A 22,121-nucleotide genomic window follows, 5' to 3' on the forward strand; every position below is an offset into this window, starting at 1 on the left:
TAATGACTTGATAAATTCGATCTTGCGTGCTTCTGATGTTTCGCCTATTGTAAAAATTTTAGGTTTATGGCGTGCGTGATAACTTACAGGCGATTAAATCTCACCAGATAGTATTTTTAGGTGGGTGGAAATCTCTTTTCAACACTTTATGATGTAATTTTTAATGCGCGATAAATCGATCAGGTCTGGATTTTTCTCGCTCGGACTAATAATAATTTCTAATCGACTTTTATTGTTATTTCTAATAGCATGTCTTATGTCAAGTGTCGTCTAGACGTTGACAAACGAATTGACCTACCATATTTCCAATAATTAATGATCGTTTTTACGGAGTAAGGTTTTCTTTATCTATGGCATTTTTGTCGCGCGAGAACCATATATCAATTAAATTAACAATTAGAGCAAATTAATTTGTGTCGTACGCGAAAATAAATAATCCTTGTTTCACCTAACAGATAAAGTGTAACGATTTATTTATTGTTTTACCCGTTTCCTGCGTCCGAGAAAACAAGCGAATAATGTAAAATAACTACGAAACAATGTAAATCATTGAACACCTGTTAATTATGATCACTAAAAAATTACAGTTAATAAATCGCATAAGTTTATAGCTTCATTAAATTAAATGTTTTAAGTGCGCAATCATTTCACCATTTTTTCCAAAGAAGAATGAAAACACGTTATGTCATAACGAGACAAGAACTCCGCATAAATCAGACTCTAATACATATATTTCCACACATCTCAAAAGAATTAATATTCCACCCTGCCACCAATTAGTCTAATTTAAGCAGGTATGCGAGGCCTTTTGCCTATGAATCACCGGATTAACGGAAGACGTAAGAAAATCAAATTAATGCAATAACACACGTAAAAATCCTTGATTCTATGCAAATTTCACCAAAAACACTCCGAACCCGGAGGCGCTAATTAATATTGCAAACGTGATGCAGTGGCCCAGTTCAAAAAACACTTTTTTGGCTCCAGGAAATGGTTTCCCTTCGAATGTGTTTCGCAAGTGACAAAGAAGTCATCAAGTTCCGCTACGATTGCAACAATTAAAGAATGGTTAATTCATTTAGTGTTTTTCGATCGGGTGGGTTGGGCAATCTAATGTTAAGCCACTCGAGTTTACACACGATCGTGTTCATTAGGTGGTGCAACATGGAATCACCCAACCGAGACTGTTGCATCGGCAGAACTGTGCTCAAACCTGCAATAAACAAAGGAGTGTGTTGATACAGCTAAGTGAGTTATTTCTGAATTTTTCAGGCGCGCTGATATTTATTCCTTTCCGTACACACCTGCTGAAAGTCTTCGGACTTTTACTCAGAAGATGGATTTTGATTGCTCGCTCATTTTCAACTAGTATCACTTGCAGAAAACATACTTTAAATTTATTGTTTGTTGTTTGTTGCGCTGGCCTGAACCAGTGCTATATTTCTACTTTCGGTTCAATTTCAGCCTGAAATTTAATCGCTGCAGGACAACCGGTTTCCTTTTGGGGTCCGCGTAGTTGCGACAGTAATTATTTAAATGTAAACAATGATTGCTTGTTTCAGTTCCACAAAGAAATAGAAAGTCATGCTTGATTAAAGCGGGACTCCAAAGATGCATATAAATATTTGTTTGTTTTATTCGAAGTTTGTGTCAATGGAGCATCGATTTTAATTCGTCAGCTGTGAAAACAGGTGATGTAAAATGAAAAGTATGTGCAATCGCTGACACCAACACAATGGACCTAAGAAACGGAACTCGAACCGGAGCAGGATCAATGAGCGAAATTCGCTCAACGTCATCGATGAGATGTTTCAATATAGCCCAATCAAGCTCTCACAATGAACGGCTTTATGGATATATTCCGGCTTAATGTCAGGTAACATAAATAAAAATGAGAGGCTGACGCCCGCCCATTACAACAATCGATAAAGAAATCAGAGGCCATATTTTATAAAGACATTAATTTGACAATTTCAGACTTCTTATTGTTGGCATATTCCTACACCTTGAAGCACTTCGATTTATGATAGTGAAATAACTTATATTTTATAACTGGAAAAATTCTCTATTGTATGTGGGAGGTCCGATTCAAACGAATGATCACAGTTTGCAATCTGTCAAGTACGGATAAACCATCAATCAACAAGCACATGTTACGTAAAATCCTCATTCATTCCAATAAAAATTATCATACTTGCCCGGACTATCACATGTCCTCAGGAATCCGGAAAAATTTTTCTTTCTCTTATTAGTCGGGTAAACCACGATTCTTTCAATTTACAAAGTTACTGGAGGCAGTATAGCAACTTTTGTCTCTCAGCAGAGCAGAAAGTCTGCTTTGAATACAAAAAGACTTCCAAAATCGTAAAAGATGTTTTATTTATGTGCAGACTGATTCAGCTGTAAGATGACGAGGCTACTCACGCAATTTTTTTATCGTCATCCTGCCTGAATCATACTATACTCTTTCATAGTTTAGTTACTGTTGGAAAGTCAAGTGATACATTAATTAAATGAAACTGTTCGTGGAGTAAAATCAATTAGAGATGTTTCAACGCGTATTTAAACTGTCATCTCCGTCAAGTACCTTCAAACTTTAAAGACATCTTGAAAAATTTTGAAAAATGCACAGAAACTAGATCTGAATAAACTTGATGTGCAGTTCGTTGTGGCGAGAAAAATAACTTCTGTCTGAGAAACTTCTTGCAGAGGAAGTTATTGACGATAAACAATATTGATTACATAAAAGAAGTACCGCAGAAAAACAAATGTGCAAAAATATAATGAAGATATTTATAGAATGGTTGTCAGAAGAATATGTGGAAGAGGTAGCCACATTAGTTAAGTAATTTTACTGCTTCTAAGCAAACCTTAAGTAGTAAGAATTTCTGATACACATTTCGAACAATCCCTGAACTAAAATTGACTATAAGACAATATTTTATGAAAAGTTTAAATTCCCAAATAATTGTGGCTGTTATGTTGCAAACTCTATATTAAAAAGGAGTGCCAGTTTTTGGTAGTCAAAAAATATAAAAATAGCTAATTGGAAATAAAATACTCTCGAAATGCATTATTATTGATAATATAAATGCAAATGGCACTCGAGTTGCATATAGTGACACTATTTGCATATTGTTTGAAGAATAAATCCATAAAATTGTCCCAAATCCTGCGAGTTTTCATCGCCATTGGTAGTGATTAGAGCACATTTAGGTGGTTCTTGACCATGACCGTCGCAATGCCTTTGAGATAGCGCTTTCGCGGATGTCGGAAGCTTTAAAGACCAAGGTTTACGGTTGGAAAGTTTTCAGAAATGTAGAAAGACCAAATCGGAAGAAATGCGAGATCCTGTTCAGGCGAGTGAGGAAAACAACTTTTGGGAGGCTGATGCCCAAGGCTCTCCTCTTCAAGGAAACCTCCAGCCGATAAATTTTCAGTTATGTAAACAAAACAATAATGATTGCATAAAGACGTATCGTAATGTAGAAAAACAAGTATGCAAAAGTATAAGAAAAATATTTATAGAGTGGCCGTCAGGAATAACTCTATAAGAAGCAGCAACACCAATTAAGTAATTTTATTGACAATGTGTATCGTAAAAAAACGTGGCGTAACTTTTATAGTTTGTGAGTAAGCAGAAAGACAAACGGCCTCTGAACAAATACTTGCATAGTAAGAATTGTTTATGCAAATTCCGTCGGGTCTCATCTTGTAAGGCGGATCTTGGGAAAAATCTTGAGACAAAAAACGCTTTCCAGCAACAGTACGTTCGCGGATTATCTCATCAATCTTCGGCGACTATCTGCTGAATCCGACGGTTACGTAAGGCGAAGTGTTAAAACATAGGTGATTTTGTTGGTGTTGCGCAATGGCTGCAATTTGCAATTTACCATCTGTCTTTTTCTACCACACCGGTAAAGCACGTTACTGGGTGAAGGAAACATTTTAGAAACTGAAAGTGTTGAACACCGATCGCGTTGGTGTACAAGACGGTGCCCCCGAGCTAAAGAGGCGAGTTGCCCGAACAGGACCGGTTCTCTAATATTATAATCAATCTAATGGATTTTATTATCACCCCCTCCCCGGCCCGCGCCCAAGCCACGAAGGACTGTCCTCTAATTTATGGAAATTAGTCTCCCGTGCGTTTTCAGCAAAACCGAAAGCGATATCCCAGTCAGGTTTCACCCACGGGAAATGGCAGCTCGTTTAAATTGATAATAATAAACACAACAATAACTAGCAGTAGAAAGTTGGGGGCAAAAGTTCTCCTATAGATTTATATCGTCGCTCAGAAGAAACCCAAATTTCAAGAACGCGTCAAGGCGGCGACCGGTAATTAAAACAATTTCTCCCGTTATTGAACCACCGTACACTATTGATATAATAATTAGTTAATCAAAACTGAGATTGTTCACCATATCGAGATAATTTATTCTCGATGCGAATTAGTTAAGAACGAGTTTTCAAATCGATTTTACATCAAGGTCACTATAACTGGACGCAAAGACATGCAAAAACCGAAAGCTATTCCTATTCGCATTTCTATCTTGCAATCGCTTGCAAGACGCAAGCAATGCGAGCTTTCGAAGCTCGCTGCCGTGGTGTCTCATCGATAGCGTAATTATACGCCGCTTGTCTAATAGAAGATCGACGAAAGCAGCAATCGATCAAAAAACGTTCAAGACAACACGGGTGCAATTAAACGACTGCGAAGTAGGACAAGTCAGTCTTCCTTCGATCGATAAAGTGGTCGACCTCGCATGTAAAACCTGTGATTTTGGCAACACTGATTGATTCGGGATTGTTTATTGCACCGTTAAGGAGGTTAACACGGCATATTCATTTAGATGGAGCGATACAGGACGGGTTTTTGTTGACCAATCTTTGCAGTAGTTACAGAATCGACTCCACTTTTTCGGCGGAAACTTGCGTTCGGAAACTACTTTACTCATTTACATACATTAAGGGCGGTTTCACAACTTTTAGAAACTGTTGTCAACTCGAATATTGACGATATTAGACGACTTACGAAATCCACCGTTTACCAAATTTATACAGGAAATTCCAAATGGCAAGAATCTGGCCGCATTATCCAACCACGGCTACTCCATCCAGGAAAGACAATTATTTTTAACGCTACTTTCATCAGAAATGATTTATTATCGCAAACTTAAGCCTTCGATTAGAGATGGTCGATCATTTTCTCTTCGTTATTTTAAAAGACCATCAACTATAATTTTTTGTTTCGAAGTCAGTTCCCACATTGGGTGTAAGCTTTCCTCATTTCGCTGGAAATCGCTCGTTTGCCAAGCTCTTTGATAATGTTTATCATCCTGTGGATTTATAAGAACGTCAGGAAGACTTTATATTCAGGAAGTGTGTTTATCATGTAAGTATGATACATGCACATGTTGCACGTCAATTCCAGTGTCAGTGTACCTCAGGGCTCTGATCCTTTGCTTTTTGATATACCTACTTATTAACGATTAATCTACAAGTTGACGATTTAATGGCTGAAATTTCTGCAAGATGAATACACTTCGTCTATCTTAAGAATTTTCACTTTGCTCTTACAAGTTTCTAATGAAGTGCAGCTGAATTACATTAACAAAGATTATAAATAATTGTGTCGTTCATATCTCTATCTTGAAAAATTATTATTACATAATAATAAATTGCATGACACAAGTTAGTATATTTTATTTTTTGTAATTAAGTAGTGAAACAGCCACTCGTTGCTTTGTCAATATCCATTATTATTACCATTATTATCGCGGTTACAATAAAAACATATCAAACGTCGCGTGCAGTTGCAGGTCCACGTTACACTTCTGAGTCTAGCGAAACGGTAGATAAATTCAAGATTAGAAGCTCCAGCATCTGTAATTTTCTACAATCGTATGAAAAAGCGCCCGCCCGTTGAAACGACAAGGAAATTGACAGCATTAATAGCCTTTCCACAATACCCAGGAAGACATTTGCACCTAAGTACTTACGTTCCGTTCTTGTTCTAAATGCAGCCAATTCCATTTATTCCACGGGATACATTAATTAGCAGCTAATAACAAGTTTCCTTTGTAATTATTATCGATCAAATGAAATAAATGTGCAACTATTGGCTGGTCCGTTACAGCGTCGGTACTCCCATAATACAGTCGTGATTAAAATGACTCTGCATCAATTTTTTAATGAGACCATGTGTGTCTTTTCTCGAAAGCGAGATTGATGTGGGTATCTATCCATAAGCACCGTCCCGTCCACTCGAAATTTCACTCATTAGTTCTAATTTGAGGCATTCAGAAGAAACCGCCAGCATCTGCTTAATTCGCCAATTTAATTTCATCGAATTTCACCAAAAAAACCCACGAAACTCCTTGAAATTTCGTCAGTTTGTCCAAAATCTCATAAATTTTAATCGTAGACCGAGCGAGCTTCATGAATCTTGAGTCCCTGTTGAAATGCAGGCCATGCATTACGTTGTCATTTATTGTGTCATCATCCAACGGAAGAATCTTCTACATTACGCAAAATCTATTTTTTGCCGGATTCCATTTCCTCATTCTGATATAATCGCCGTTCGAGGTCAAATGCAATTCTAATCACATTTCTGAGCATATATCGTGGATGCGTCTGGAATTAATTAGAGCGTCCTTCGATCGCCGCATTTCCCGAAGGACTATTTTACTACTAATTATGAGGTGGGAAGTCTGTTATTAGTAATTAATAAGTGCTTAAGGTAACAATCTGATTAGCACAATATTATTAGAAACACGATTAAATCTGACGGGTTTGACACGCCGTGGTTAGAAGTCTTGGCCTTCTCGTGGATTGTGGGGAAGAGGCTGGAGGCGAAAATAAAGCAGACTTCGTGCTGGTCAAAAATTTTGATAGGAACATGTGGCCGGGTGCAAATGTGCGAAATCTTGAATTACAATGTTATAAATAGACGAGTAGAGTTGCTGAAGGCATTCTTTCTAGTTAATGAGTGTGCTTGTGGCGCCATTTTGAAATTCCCGCACAGTGGCATGAAGATATAATGACATACACTTTAGATCGGCTACTTATTATTTATGTGTTTCGCAGATAACTGGAATGATTTTATAAGAAGTGTTTAAAAACTTTTATTTATACGTTATTTATTCAGTCCGATATTTGTTATTAATATTTATGTCCTCTGATCACTATGAATTATTCAAATGTAATAACGGCATAATTAGTGACCTTAATTATTTTCCAAACATTACTCTCCACTACTCGGTAATGAAATGCCTCCTGTGGGCGGCCCACCTAACGAACCCGATTACACCAAACAAGACAACAAGATTATTCAATAAATGCACTGCGAGCCATAATTGACCCATCAGTACCGACCAAGATAAAGGAAGCACGGCCATCGAGATCTTATCCCCCCTTTACAATAAGTCAATACACAGGCACAGTTGATTAAAGTCGTAAAAATCGAAATATAAATATTCATATCATTAATATCACCTCACTCATATTTCGTAATTAATTACCAAAAGATGTGTCAGCAATAAAGTACTAAGTACTAATTGGGAAGAGTTTTTTACAACCCAACGGTCAAACTCTTTCATTTAACAATGACATCAGTCGGAGAACATCAGACGGATTGTAAGTACCTACGTGGATGTAATATGGTGTTGAATTATGAGAGGATGATGACAAGACGGATTGCAATTAAAAATTTTATTGTGAAGAATCTCAACAATGTTTTGTTGCTCGTCGAGTACGTTCAAACCCCCAAAGGCGATCATTTTTGGTAGACAGTTTTATTCATAAAAAAATTTGGTTGTTACGATTTTTAAAATTCACTTGACGATTTCGTGCTGTGAATTTCATATTTCTAACCATTCTGAATGACCAAATACTTTAAATAAGTGATGCCAATGTTGTAGACTTTTTATCATTGTCGACATATTTATTGCTTTGGATGTTTAGGTAACGATATCGTGTGTTCATATGAATGACCATCTTGTGCTCTTCCTGCTTGTCCTTGTATAAATCTACATATGGTTCCCAGTGTGTGTTAGTTGTTTTAAGTATTAACTTATGTCGCCAGTTTTTGCTATCCTTTTACCAAGCGAGTTGCTTCCTGGCCATGGTCGCACTTACTTGAATGATTTATTTTTTCCGTTAGTAATTAGTATCAATTTTGGCAAGTTTACACAAAAACTAAATTAAATTTATATCAAATTATCATAAATTACCATTAATTTCAATAATAAATCCAAATCTGTGCCGAAAAAACAATCAGATTTTGTAGATAAGTATACTCGTATTTATGTTTCCAACTTGTCCAGACACCCAAAAACTTCGTACCGACGCCCATAAACTACACGTGCTTCTGGCTGGCGCATTCTACGAATTAATAGGTAGATCTGACGTATCGTAAAACAGACTTGATCTATTAATTATTATCGGTAGTTTTCCCAGCTTCGTGTTACCACAACTTGAAGGTTAATGGCTTCATCAATTTTTTTCGCCAATTTGGCATTGCAGGGGGGCGGACCCCCCACTTCTGCACTTACGCTACTGATCCATCAAATCACCGTAATTACATCTTTAATATCAAGCTAGGCGAATTTATAACGCCGCAAATCACAACGTACCATGACTGTATAATAAGCTCGACGAAGTTTATGCCCCGTTAATTAACATTTAGAGGCATGGGGTCTGTGTTTTTGCTCCCGAGCTCTTGGTGCACGTTGTTCCTGCGAAAGCAGCTCTTGGACACTGGTCTCACAAGTAATTACCTGTACAATTGTCTAGTAGATCAGAGTTTACGATCTTTAACAACAAGACAGGTAGCACGCAGCGTACTGTTGCTTTCTACTTTACGACCTCATCTTCAGAGCGCGTCCGTTCCAACTGCAACCGGTTAAATATCACTCTGGAGACACTTTCTGACTTATCTGACGTCGTCGAAGACAGCGCTGTTGATCGATATCCGAAGAAGCAGTGGAACGAGGAGATTATTTGCGAGGAGCTTTGCCGTTGGATCCACAGATGGCGGCCGGATACTCGCTAATTTAAAGCGGTGTTATTTATAGGCGCTTGAATCAATTCTTACACGAGAACATTGTTCGATACTTTCTTCCTAGACGCGTTAGGGAAGTTTTTATTTTGGACACCGGAGAGGAACGTATTTATAGTTCAGTAGTTCGATCACTGAAGTGAGTTAGTTATTCTGATTGACAAAAAATTATGCTAAAAGGGTACTTCTATTTCGAGAGGATGAAAAAACTTGTTACGCCACTGATGCAGACTTGATGATTTAGCACCATTAATCGATTAAAGAGTGACCTGCGGCAAGATGAAATAACCGAAGATATGTGCTCCAGAGGAAGTTATATTTTATTATCCTGCTGACAGATGGTCATAATATCCTTTGGTATGCGCGTGTAGTTTTCAAGTGGTAAAATAGCCCAGCATTCGTTTGCAAGTCATTTGCCGTTCTTTAACACGAGAGAGTTTCTTTCTTCCCCGTTCCGAACAATTGCTTAATAATTAGGAGACCCCGATTCTTTCCAGCTATAATTTATTTAAACGCCGTCGATAACAAGGAGAAAAAACGACGTGGAGGATAAATAATGCAGCGGAAGTAAGGTATAACGCTATTAGAGACGTCATCGAAGACAAAATAATTAATCTAGAGTGTCGGTTACGTAAGATCTGAATGGAGGACGAAGCGTTTTTTTAGGACCATCAATACCATCACGTGTTTCACCCCATCGACCCGAAATAGTTTTTCTGTAAATCCATAATCGCGATAGTCCATAAAAAACGCGCTTGCCTCACGCAACCAAAAATGCGAAGGCGTTTATCTAATCGATCTGCCAACAGCTGACATGCCCTCTGTGGACTTGTATACCGTCACGAAGGACCACCACGTCATTAAATCACCACTGGTGACGACTTTGATCAATACACAGTAAATCCAGAGCACATGTGAAGTTGGAAGGCCGCTTTCAAAATATTCGCGGATGTTTGAGTTTCTAATTTGGACTGTTTGCGGTATTACAGTAGTCGGCACTAAAACTTATTTGCAATTGTTGGATAAGACAGCCCCGGGTGAAGATTTCTATTTGGTAGATGACGCGCTAGAAACTTTGGAAAAAAGTGGAATTTTGTTTGGGTGCCGTCGCGTCCTATTCCGGGTTAGTTACCCCCTTACCTTGACTATTCAAGGTCTTCAATTCGTTCTATTGTTTACGATGTGGGTACAACGAGATTTGGTTTTTCGATTTTGGGTTGACGAGAAATTTACAAATTTTCGCAATTAATTAAGATTCAAGAAACGACAATAAATTTGACGAAGTAAAAGTTTCAGGTGTTTTACCTGACCCCTGACCCAATATCAGCGTGGTAATTAGTAGACGGTTTAACGACAAAGCGTGGGTTCTTACTTTTCCATCACATCCTAGATTAGGTCACAAATCTATCGTTATCCCGCCGATATCCTCTAATAAGCTTGCAGTGCTACTATAACGCGGTATAATCGGCTTACAGGGTACTTATCGCCTTTTGCTACCACGCTAACACCAAACTATAGCGTTTAATTCAAAGTTGTCAAATAAGAACCCACACAGACACTAATGGCTTAACAACGTCAGATCTCCGCGCTAGCTAACTCGGTAAGTCTCTCAGCTGTCCTCCCACGACGTCATCAAAAATCACAAATCCCCGGAAACGTGTAATAAAACAGTGAAAGAAAATTACATACCGTGTGTAATAGTCCGGGAGCTTTCCCCCACACCGCTGAAAACTTGTTCGAAGAGCAAAATTTTGGATTGCTGGAAAATCAGCTGCAGTCGGAAAAGCGACCGTCTGAAAGTAGATCAGGCGAGGAACTACCACAAAACTTTCTCCGTGACCTCGGCGCTGCGCAACATTGAAGAGGGACGGCGCTAGCGCCCCGACGCTCGGAAGAGAGACGGCCGATCAGTGACGTCACTGATCGATGCTTCCATAGTGACGTCATTGAAGTGATGGGTGTGAGATGGTGACGTCAGTATGACGTCGAGGGTCATTATTTCAAGTGCGGCGCGACGCCCATCCTATTAATATCGACGCTTTGCGTCACGGCACATTCGCTCTTCACGCTAGTCGACTTTCTTCCGTACACATCTGGATTTTCACGAAGATTTTGTTTATTCGTCGTGATATTCCCGATTTGGGCAAGTGTCGTAAATCCGACGATTATTATAATGCGTCTATGGCAGAAACGAAATTTATGAAATTGTTTAGTTTCGATTTGTAATTCAAATGAGACGGAATAAAATTATCCAAGACGGATTTCGCTTAAATAAAAATCTATAGCAATAAATCGAACCGTTGCCCACTCGAACTAATGCCTCTTTATCGAAATGCGGATACTCGTGACTGAAAATTCAGCCAAGATCTACGCTAATAATAATATTCTCGTGAGTGGAATTCTTCACGCAGCACGTGAATTTCAAGTCGTTTATATTTACTATTAGCCTGTCAATAACTCCAACTTCAGCCAATGTGATTTTTCAGCAAGCGAAAGTGGGCACGAGAAATTTCTTGGCACGGCGACCAGACGAAATCACATGTACTCGGATCGGGTGAATCACGAAAACTCGTAAACAAGGAAGTAATCGCCGATCGTGACATTTTTGGCCCGGCAATCTCATCAAGTGTTGACAAGACAACGGTTTAATTAAAATGTACACCCAAGGCCAATTAAAAAAATTCGTTAAAAACGGGCCATAAATAGCGCGGTTTGGTCAAGGACGATGTGTGGCGACAATTCTGGAAGATTTATTCAAGTTTCAGATCTCACTGCTACCAACTCGATAAAACCGCGACTTAATGGTGAAACACAACTTCAGAAATCTTTTGCGCTCGAAATACGACACTTTACTGCCAATTAAATATGAATTAATGCAAGGGATGTCGGTACACCTGTAGGAAGTTTTCGATAAATTAGCGGATGCTATTATTATTGATGGGAATGTGTAACGGAGGAAGTATGAAATTATGCACCTATGTAATGTGCGTTTATTCTCATTATCGCATTAAATGCCGAAGACGAGGTTCACTGCTTTACTAAACGCTCCGACCACATGTTAGCGGTTTATGTTTTTTACGCGTCATGTTATGACATCTAATGTTGATGCGGTAATAACCCAAAACGCAGACTGCGACTTTTTGCAAACCCTCGAATTGTCTGCACGATGAAAAAATACGTCATGTTGCAAAAACGTGTTTCCGGTTACTTACCGTTTCAGTTCAACTGAAAACTTACATAACGTTATTACAGGAAGTTGGTTCAGAGGATCATATGGATACTAAGCGGAGATGGGTTTTTGCTTGCCGTTGAAGCAATAATTGCACACATTAGCATAAGGTTAGATCTAACACTCGGAGTGGTGTCCTAGGTGACAAGTGAAGGGGCACACATAGATTTATTCGTGCATAGTGAACAGATGATCTGTTCTATTGTATAACAATAAATAAAAGGAAAAACCAAAAAGGAAACGGATTTTTGAAAAGTCGTGGCAGACAAAAAAGAAAAACAAAACTATTCAACCGGCCCCGACTACTGAATAATTATTACGCAACAAAGCGGATTTCTTCACGACAGAATCACCGAGTTTAATGGTCGGATCATAAAAATTTATTTTTCTTTCACAGAAGCAGCGTATCGAATAATTTGAGCTTCCAACAAACGCGTAGCAAATCAAGGCAACAATGTGACATTACATTTAAAACCGAGTGGAACTGCGTAATCTGAATAAGAAGAACTGGAAATCCACCTGAAGAAAATTAAATTCACTGTTATCTTGAACTAAGAATTACAATTTTTTATTAAAAAATAAAATAAAAACTGTATGCAATCAGCTAATAATACTTTGTCACTTTAAAGTTAACTGAGGAGGGATTCTTGGAAACTCCAGGTGAAGGCCTAGTCAGGTTAATACTGATTTATAACGATGAATAAAACCATTCCATTTACGGATATTTCACAATTCCTGTATTAAAATGTGTGTATCTCGTATTAGCTGGAACCATTGTTCGGTGAATTTTTGAGTAAAAGCTGGTCTTATTTTGTGCGCTTTTAAATGGAATATAATTTGTTATCCCTAAATTAAGATAGTCGGATCGATGGTGCTTTTAAAAGTTTCTCCAATACTATTTATTAATATTTTGTGCATTAAATGGCAAGATGATCAAAGTTTTGTCAAAAAAAAGGTACAGGCTGTTAATTTTACATTTTTTAATACATTAACACAGCTTTACTTATAACAGACACCATTTCAACAGTTTTGTTGCGGTAACTGCGACATAAGCTCAAAAAAAACTTGTTTTTGTATAGAACCAAACTTTTTTCGACTAATGTTTACTGAGCTTTGAATTATGACGCTAGCGATTTTAGTTAAAAAATTGATTCATAATGCAAATTATTAAAAAAAGTTATAAAAAAAGTGGTTCTTAGCACCATTTTAACCAATAGTTTCAGGCACTAAAATTCAACTAATGCCAAAACATCGACATTTGTATTCAAAATAGAGGTTTAAATTGTTTACAACGAAAAAACTTCGCAATCAGAGAAAAATGTATTTTATAAAAAGTGAACTCATTTCCATATTCGTCACCAGTCAAGAGACTGACATATAATTATGATACAACCTATATTTATGCTAAAAATATTTTTTACAGGAATGGAATTTCAGCGAAATTCCAGTTTATTTCAAGCTAGACAACGCATTTTGCCTTGTGGCAGGCAAGGTTTTTCACTGACACTAATTAACACAAAAATTTCGAAACCGCGACTCTCAAATTGGCATCCCTTAAATTATATAAAAACAGCTTCGAGATGAAAAACATTCCAGCCGAGTACAAAAATAAGTGAGATTGTGTGGGTTATTAGAATTTTTATTTCCTTCTCCTTATTCTTTATTTTCTTCTCTTATTAGTTGTTGACGTCAGCGGTTACTACGAAGACCCGGATGCGACAGGTTTTTAGCTCTTAAAATATACACAGCTTTGAGCTTCAAGCTTTTCAATTCGGTGTCTTATTAAGATTGTTATATTTTCAGTACTGAAGAAAGATTGAGTAAATTTCTGGGTGGTGGAAGATTGGAGAAAAGCCAACTCGTGTAAAATGATAAAAATTATTATTGAACGTTTTAAGTGGTCAACCTTTCATTAGTGACAAGTTAATTGTAATATTATAAATGTCTGCTAAAATCGAATTAAATTGCTGGTTGCAATCGACGTCAATAGCCCTTAGGCTAAAGTTTCACAAAAATAAATTAACGGAGGATTAAAGCTGAGCTTAAAAATGAAAGTGAACGCGAGATTCACAATTGAAAAGTTAAGACATCTGAATGTGAGTCAATTAGTTTATTTGTATTTTGTTACCAAACAGTCGAGAAGTGGAAATTTCAACATGTTGCATAGTACTTACCAATTACGTTTTTTTGTTTATAATATTAATTGTTTTATTGTAATAGCTAATTGTAAAATAAAAAGACTGCGGGTAATTACGCTCAACTTGACACCGACACAAAAACGGGACGAAGAAGTGGTTTAATTTGACGTTCTTTTTTTAAAAAATCTGCTAGAAGTAATGGTTTAATTTCAACCATCAAAATGAAATTATAAAACTATAAATTGCTGGTAATTTTCCTTCGGAAGCACCGTAGATAGCCATTGTCCACTTAGTAACTTGTTCTAACTTTAGATTATCATTAAACCACTCAACTAAATAAATCTTCTAAGACTCGGACAAGACTTGCGCCTGCAATAATAACTGCAAATAGCTGGTACAATTTACAAGGTAATCAAATTTAGTTTAATTACCGACAAGTTTATAAATTTTAGCGGCCATATAAAGTTGCTAATTAGATTAATGTGTATCAATATAATCATAAATTATGGGAGCGATGATATATATGAGTTAGAAGAACGAGTATGATCTAGTGCTAAAAAGGAATACTTATTTTAGTAATCGCCCACTTAACAGGTAGCGTGCTCTAGACATAAAGAGATATTTTAGGGATTCCCCATCAAAGGAAAAACCTTATAAAAATGGAACATCGGAGATTTCCGCACTGCGGTCCCAGCTGTGGTTGAGTATTTTTACCACCAGAGAACTTATTTCGGGATAACCCTAATTATATAATATTTATTATTATTTACAAAATACCGGGACTATATTTACACATTGCGTAGATCGTGAAAGTCGTACTATAGAAAAAGTTTTCAAGAATTCAGAACATCACGAAAACGTGAACTGTAGCTCGTTTTTTAAGAATTTTTTATTAATGTCGAATCTTCTAAAAATACTTGATTTGGCGTGGAAGCATTAATAATAATTATAGACACTGAAAAAAATAATCTAATATTTGACAGTTACATAATTTGTAACGTTTTGAGTGAATTAAATTAATTTTAGGCCAAACTAACGAGTTGCATTTTTTATATCGTCTAAAGAGTTAAAAACAAGGACCTGTATTATAAACACACATAACCTACAATATAAACTTACACATTTCGTCCTCATTTTCGTAAATCAAGCTCTATAAAAAAAAAACGAAACTATGCGAACCATTTTGATTGATTCCATAAAAAGAGTTAAGTAACCAATTTCTGAATCACAGGTATTCGCAAGAATTTTCGATCGCTGGATATTAGTCCACTCGAGTTAAAGCGTTTCAAAACCTGGGTTGTGTAACCGAGAACTTGAATATTTCATTCAATGTTATAAAAGTTCGATTTTGAAACGAAACTCGGTGAATAAAAACAGCTGTGAGAATATAGGTCAAAGTTGTGTAGGGGGAAGATCCGGGTACGCAGACATCGGCGAGACGGAATAATAATCCGGTTAGTTCCAATAGGCCACAAATTGAATGAAACTAACTTTTATATGTTGCGTTAACTTTTTTTTGTAACAATTTGTTTCAACATGTTGACAGCACTTGCTTAATTCGAGTCTTCATAACTTTTTCCGGCGAAAGTTTCCACTTTTTTCCGAGTTTTGTTCGTAGGATATAAATTAATGCGTTAGTTGATTTAGGAATAAATTTATTACGTTTTTAATTAATTATCAGTATTTTAATTTTGTTCTGTCCGTGGAATAGGAAGAGCAAACAACAAGTGCAAACTAACTGAACTAGATTTAATGAATTTAATTAATTTAATATTGCTACTATGTCATGACAATGTTGAAAAAAATAAAATACACTGATGCGAAATTTTCAGAGAATTCCAACATTTCGAAATGGGTAACGATATATGACTTTTAAAATTTCCAGTGAAAACCTCAACTTTGTGTCACTGCCAGTGTCCATTATTAATGCGTTTCTACTGATTTAGCTTGTTTCAGGTCGGCTGTGAATTTTTAAATCGTTACTAATTACAGGTTTTGTTTGACGACATTATTTTAAACGACATCGTCGAAAAAATAAGCCTCGTTTGCAACAAATTCGCCGACGCTGAATTCATAAATGTCCGTTTAGTGTAATATTTAATGAGAGATAATTTATTGTTAAAAAAACGGTAGCAGTTCTTAAATAAAAAAAGATTTTAAGCAATACAGGATAAACCTCGTTTTAATTAATTCTTAGCCATATTTAGAGATTTTTGACGTAAGTATATCTGTTTCAAGTGCTGGAAATTTGTTGAAAACCTAATGCCAACCTAAAAATCAATTCCAAAGGTTAATAAAACATTTTTATAGAAAATATCTAGTTGTAAAAGGCAGCATCCTGGTGGTTCGATCATTACATTTGAACCGAATTTTTTTAGTTTAAAACGTATTACTGAATTACGTCGTAAATGTCAAAGCACTTTTTTTTCCTCTTTCGGAAAGTTTGTAACGATATCGCAGGAAATGAAGCTTGAGACTAGAAACTTTTAAAAGCCATTAAACTATTAAAACGTTGGGTATTTCAGTCTGAAACCAGAAGCTGTCATTTTGATAAAAATTGTTTAAGTTTGGTTGTAAAAAAGAAAATATCGGATATAAAAATTTCATAAAAATAAACAAACATACGATCAAACGAAACGGTATAAAGAACGGTACTTTGGCCGAGAATCCGTCAGAAAGTGGTTTTTAAAAATTGGAGATTCAACATTTGTTTGAGTGTTTATGAGCAATCTATCTAAAATCTAAGAACTAACAGTTTTATAGAGAATGATTTACTTTTTACGTATATTTCGGCAAAAATTGAGTGTTGAGGACTTAAAAGATAGAATTTTGTATTTTTTGCGTTCCTGGAAAGTTTAAAATGATAGTTAATATAAAAAATATTCTAGATGCCTGGATTTTATTTTAATTCGTAAACTAATTATGTAACTAAAGTTTTGGCTTGTTTATATTTCTAGTTTTATAGGTTATATCATTGCCGTAATTTGTGGTAATAGTACATAACAATAGTATAAGGTTTACAACTACAATAAAATGAAAATAATAATTGCTTACACTATTTCACTATACTATTTCAAAAAATAAGTCAAAGTAGACTAGCTTGAAATCTAGTAAATCAATAAATTTTGCGAAATTATTTTCTGAAGTGTCATAATTATTATGTCATGATTAAAAATTTCAAAACCATCAAAGTAAAAATAGTAACGTCACTTAACTTTTTAAAACTCAACTTTTCCCTAAATTAGTTCAGGTCGTATCCTTTAGGGTTTTCAAGATCGTAGTGAGAAAGACAGATCAATATACGACTCTGGATATTATGTAGGTCATAAATCCAGTAAGGTACGAACATGCAAAAAATCTGGGTTCTTTTATAATTAACTAAAATATAAATGATTTTAAAAGGTGGTTTGACAATGGCCGGCAGAACAAAAAAGAACATTTTTAGGAAATTGTAAATTTCTAAATAATAATTTTAATGCAGGGTGAATATTAATGACTGTGATTTTTTGTCAGGTTGGCGACACATTTAAAATTTTACGATGGCATACCTGGTTGTCAAAATGAAATCTCCGGGGCACCGAGTCATCTTCTTATCACGTTTGTAATAAGGCGCGTTTCTGTCAAAGTTGACAACTGTCAACAGTGCTGCCAATCATTCAGAATTACCAACACAAGAATTTGTTTTAATCATTAATAGTCACCCAGTATTATAAAAAAAAAAAAATTAAATCTTTCTACAAGTTGTTTAAAAAGTTATATAAATCGACACTAGCGACCGGCCAAAAGATTGAGACAAAAGGTATAGAATTTTTCCTTTGGCTTATTTCTAGTTGTTAAAATCTGAGAACGGAAGATTTAAGAACTGAAACACGCAAAATTGTATCCACTGCAGGAAACACTTGGTGAGAACCGCTTATCCAGGTTAAACAACGAAAAATTCCAATCATGCTAAAGTATACCTGGATTACTGTTTTCTTTCTCGGGGTTAAACATCTTCGGAAATTACAAACTCATTTGCAATCAAAGCAACGTTTGTAGTGTTATCCTGCTCGTTATCGGTATGTTCCAATTTGCTTTTGTCACTTTAGAAGTAATAATAAAATCGACTGTTGCTTGTAAGTTGGAGAAACTTTGACAGATCTTGTCAAGAAATTTTTTATAATCAAAGTTGTTGATTTGTGTATTCTAAAACTGCAAAAAGGAAGTTCAGTAGTCAAAACATTTAAATTAAGCCTAAGCTAACCTAGAGGATTGAAATTATTCTGCTATCGAAATTTCTAGAATCAGTCAACGGTCAAAATTCAGTGCATACAACAGGTTTCTCCTTGTATTTACAATTATCGATACATTTAATTCATGCATATGGTGTAGTTATTTCTCAAAGGAGCGAGTCTCTGCTACTTATTGATATTGAATATTCGCATTAACACTAATTAAACTTCCGGCATGAAAAGACGCCGTATGGGGTGCGGATGTTTCATTCGCCAAACCAAAGTATACCCAGTACTATTAAATTATAGTGTAGGTATATCTAGTATTTTTATTTTTCTTTGGTGAATATGTAGTATGTTTTGATAAAATTAAAATGAAACGTGCACGCGGGAGCTAATAACACAGTGAACGATGTGGTCACCAATGTTAATCCACTTTTATTACCTTTGGGTATTCCGCTTGATTAATAAAAAAATATTTCTGCTGAAATTGTTAAAGCTCACGGAAATAACGAAATTTTGTGCTGGAACGTTCTGATTGAGAGTTAATTACATTTGGCTTGTGTTGTTGTTGTTGAAGTTGTTTAATATACCCGAGTAAAGCAACGATTCCGGGTGAGGTCGTAAAAAGAGTACAATTTGTCTTCATATTCCGCATAGTGTGTTAGTAGTGAATAAGAAAGCGTTAGTTAAAATTTTGGCAAATCCAGCATCGTACATACACTTGTTCTGTAGATGGAAGTTATAAGCGGGCGAGTTGTTGTTGGAGTCAGTGTGCGTCTGTTGCGGCGCGTTAAAGTGTTGCTGAAGCCTGAAGTGATGCCTGACAGCCGGAGGACCTGAGCGCATCTCGTAACGGTTGCATCGCAGCAGCGATAATCCTCTAAACTAGTCTCTAGTCCACATGCATAAACAACGAAAAGGAGTCAACAACATCGGAAACACAGGACGATGGAGGACAACAAAAGTGATCAGCAACTACGTAGGAGCATCAACATCCAACGTTCAAAATCACCTGGCGAGTCCCGGAGCGTCAACTCCGGAGAGTTGGTTGAAGAGCGCGCGCCTTCCTGCTTGTCAGGCGAATCCACTGCGAAAAAATAGTTTCTTCAGAAAAGCATAGCGAGGTCTAGCATCACAGCACTACGGAAGCTCACAAAGCTCACTGAAACGGCCGGCGCGCTCGCCTAAACCGGTGCACTCGATGTTGCTGATGCACTTCTCGACTTCTCGAGTCTCGGATGCGAGACGACGACTTGCTGCGAGATTGAAACGCACGCGACTGTGTTCGAGAGCGGCCGCCGTCACTCTATATCCCTGCCACTCTCAATCGGCCCATTATAAAACCGCTGATCGCGCTCCCACTGACGTCATTACTGCAGTGATGTCATCGCCTATCGATCCCGCTAGCGCTGCCGTTGCGCGCCCCCGGCTCACCGCGCCGATAACGGTGACGTCATTGTTGCGGCGTCACCGTCGTGACGTCATATGCGTCGGCAGGCGCCGACTAGCGCCGGCTCTCCCCGCATCGATTTTCGCGCGGGACAGCCGCTGCTGATGATAAGCATACACTTTTTTCGCAGTAATCATTAACTTCATTTTTTTATCACCAGCTGGTGGCTGTTCAATTTGCTCGTTCCGGCTCTGTGTATTCTTTAGTCTACTATGTACACGGGACTTTTTGCAAGAGTGTTACACCAACGCCGTTTTTTTCATGTTTATTAGAACGCATAATTAGCGCTAGTGACAATATTTTCCTTGAGGTAGTTTTCCATTCTTGCTGTGGGTCTATCCGGGTACCGCAATGATAGCGGAAACAGGGATTTATCGGCGCTTGTCCGATTCAGCATCCTGCTGTTGAGGATTGCGGTCGAAACAGGGGTTTACCTACGCATGGGTGGGCGTCCCAGCTGATTCAAACAGCACCGCTACGGGCTTTTTGTTCAAGTTTCTCCACACAATGATTGACGAATTTTTGGTTTGAAAAAAGCTGAGACAATGCTTATTAATACCCTACAGGACTTCCTACAATTACTAAAATTTGATTCTAAAATATAATAAACACTTGCAATTTGTTTTGTCCGATTATATTTAATACTTAATAATGTATTAAATTTTAGTATTATTAATATATTAATAACAGTTAGTCGTTACTTATATTAAGTAGTACGAACGACGTTGAGGTTTGTAAAATCCTATAACAGATGTCAGATTGTCAGGAATAGTAATAGTAATAATTTCTTGAAGACAATATAAAGATTGTAGAGGTAGATCCAGAGGAGGTAAACATCTCAGAAAAACATAGAATATATTAACAACTTAGAACTCTGTCCAACACTAGTTTTAAAAAAGGATGACCCAGCATTTATTGATAATTAATTAGATATCATTAAGTACGTTCTACAACTTTGTAAAATTTTTGAGCCTATTCTATACAAAAGAATTTATTCTAGTATTAAGCATCACACCACACTTATTGTAAAGTAGTCCAAAAGCTATAAGATTATATGACCATCATAAAATTATCCCATTGAGTCGAAGTTAAGTTGTTTACAATAGAACAGGTTTAGGGTGGTATATTACGTGTCCACTGCAGAAAGAAGAAATGTTTAGAAGACGATTTATTGCCAACCGGTAAGCTTAGTGCGAACCACACAAAGGGGATATTTATTTGTGGCCAACTACTTTTGTGATGGTGATATAACCTTATAGCTCTTGGGTTACTTTACTTTCGTTTGCTTTCTGACCATACCAGTTCAATTGCATTAAAATGACAGTGGTATGCCGGAAGACTTAGGACATAATGTCCATGTTCTTGAGCATAGTGATCTAAATGATTACGACGCTTTTTCAGGATAATCTATCTTCTTTGTGTTTAACCAAGCCACCATTTTTTTGGTCTAACTCTTTCGAGGAATTTTTTCCTACAAATAAAGTAGAAATGTACCTAAGTGTAGTGTATTTATCAAAACTAAAATACACACCATAAGTCTACTGCGGTAAGTAGCATTATCCATTATAATAAGGGACGGTTCAGGAAGACTGGATATTAATTACTCTTTAAACCATTTTTAAAAATTTTCCCGGTTCGTGTTATTATGATAATCGCCAGATTTTGTTTTTGCCTTAAAAATTAGAGACGCTCCTTCAGTAAATCCGTGTTTATTGCCAACGTGAACTACAATATATCTATATTTCTCCTGTTTTTTTAATTGTAGTTTGTGTTGAACCGTTTTACTACTTTTTGTTACATATTACTACATTTGCTAAATAATACTAAATATCCATGTTTCATCCAGAAAAAGGGTTTTGTATAAATTTGTTTTTTTGTGGTACTGATTGATATTCACGCAAAAATTTTGTTCTTTTTGGTTTAATGGATTTTCAATACCTCTGCAATCTTATCTTACTGAAAAAGTGTTAAGTGTTGCCCTCTCATGCCTAAAACATTTTTCCTCATTTTCCTCATTCTGGCATATCGGAAG

General features: G+C 36.6%; 1 protein-coding gene across 1 annotated transcript in view; it reads right to left on the bottom strand.

Annotated features, from left to right (window-relative positions):
• LOC135122846 (probable nuclear hormone receptor HR38) overlaps positions 1-19,933 on the bottom strand; it is a 45,556-nt gene extending 25,623 nt beyond the window's left edge. Inside the window, exon 1 of the mRNA XM_064047297.1 lies at positions 19,359-19,933. Within this exon, the coding sequence (XP_063903367.1) occupies positions 19,359-19,485 (127 nt within the window). The 5' untranslated portion in view covers positions 19,486-19,933. The remainder of the gene's footprint in view (positions 1-19,358) is intronic.
• Between the last annotated feature and the right edge of the window lie 2,188 nt (positions 19,934-22,121).

The sequence above is a fragment of the Zophobas morio genome, unplaced genomic scaffold, assembly GCF_036711695.1.
Source record: "Zophobas morio isolate AGI-343-1 ecotype UQ-CSIRO unplaced genomic scaffold, CSIRO_AGI_Zmor_V1 ptg000005l, whole genome shotgun sequence".
In the NCBI taxonomy this organism is placed as follows: Eukaryota; Metazoa; Arthropoda; class Insecta; order Coleoptera; family Tenebrionidae; genus Zophobas; species Zophobas morio.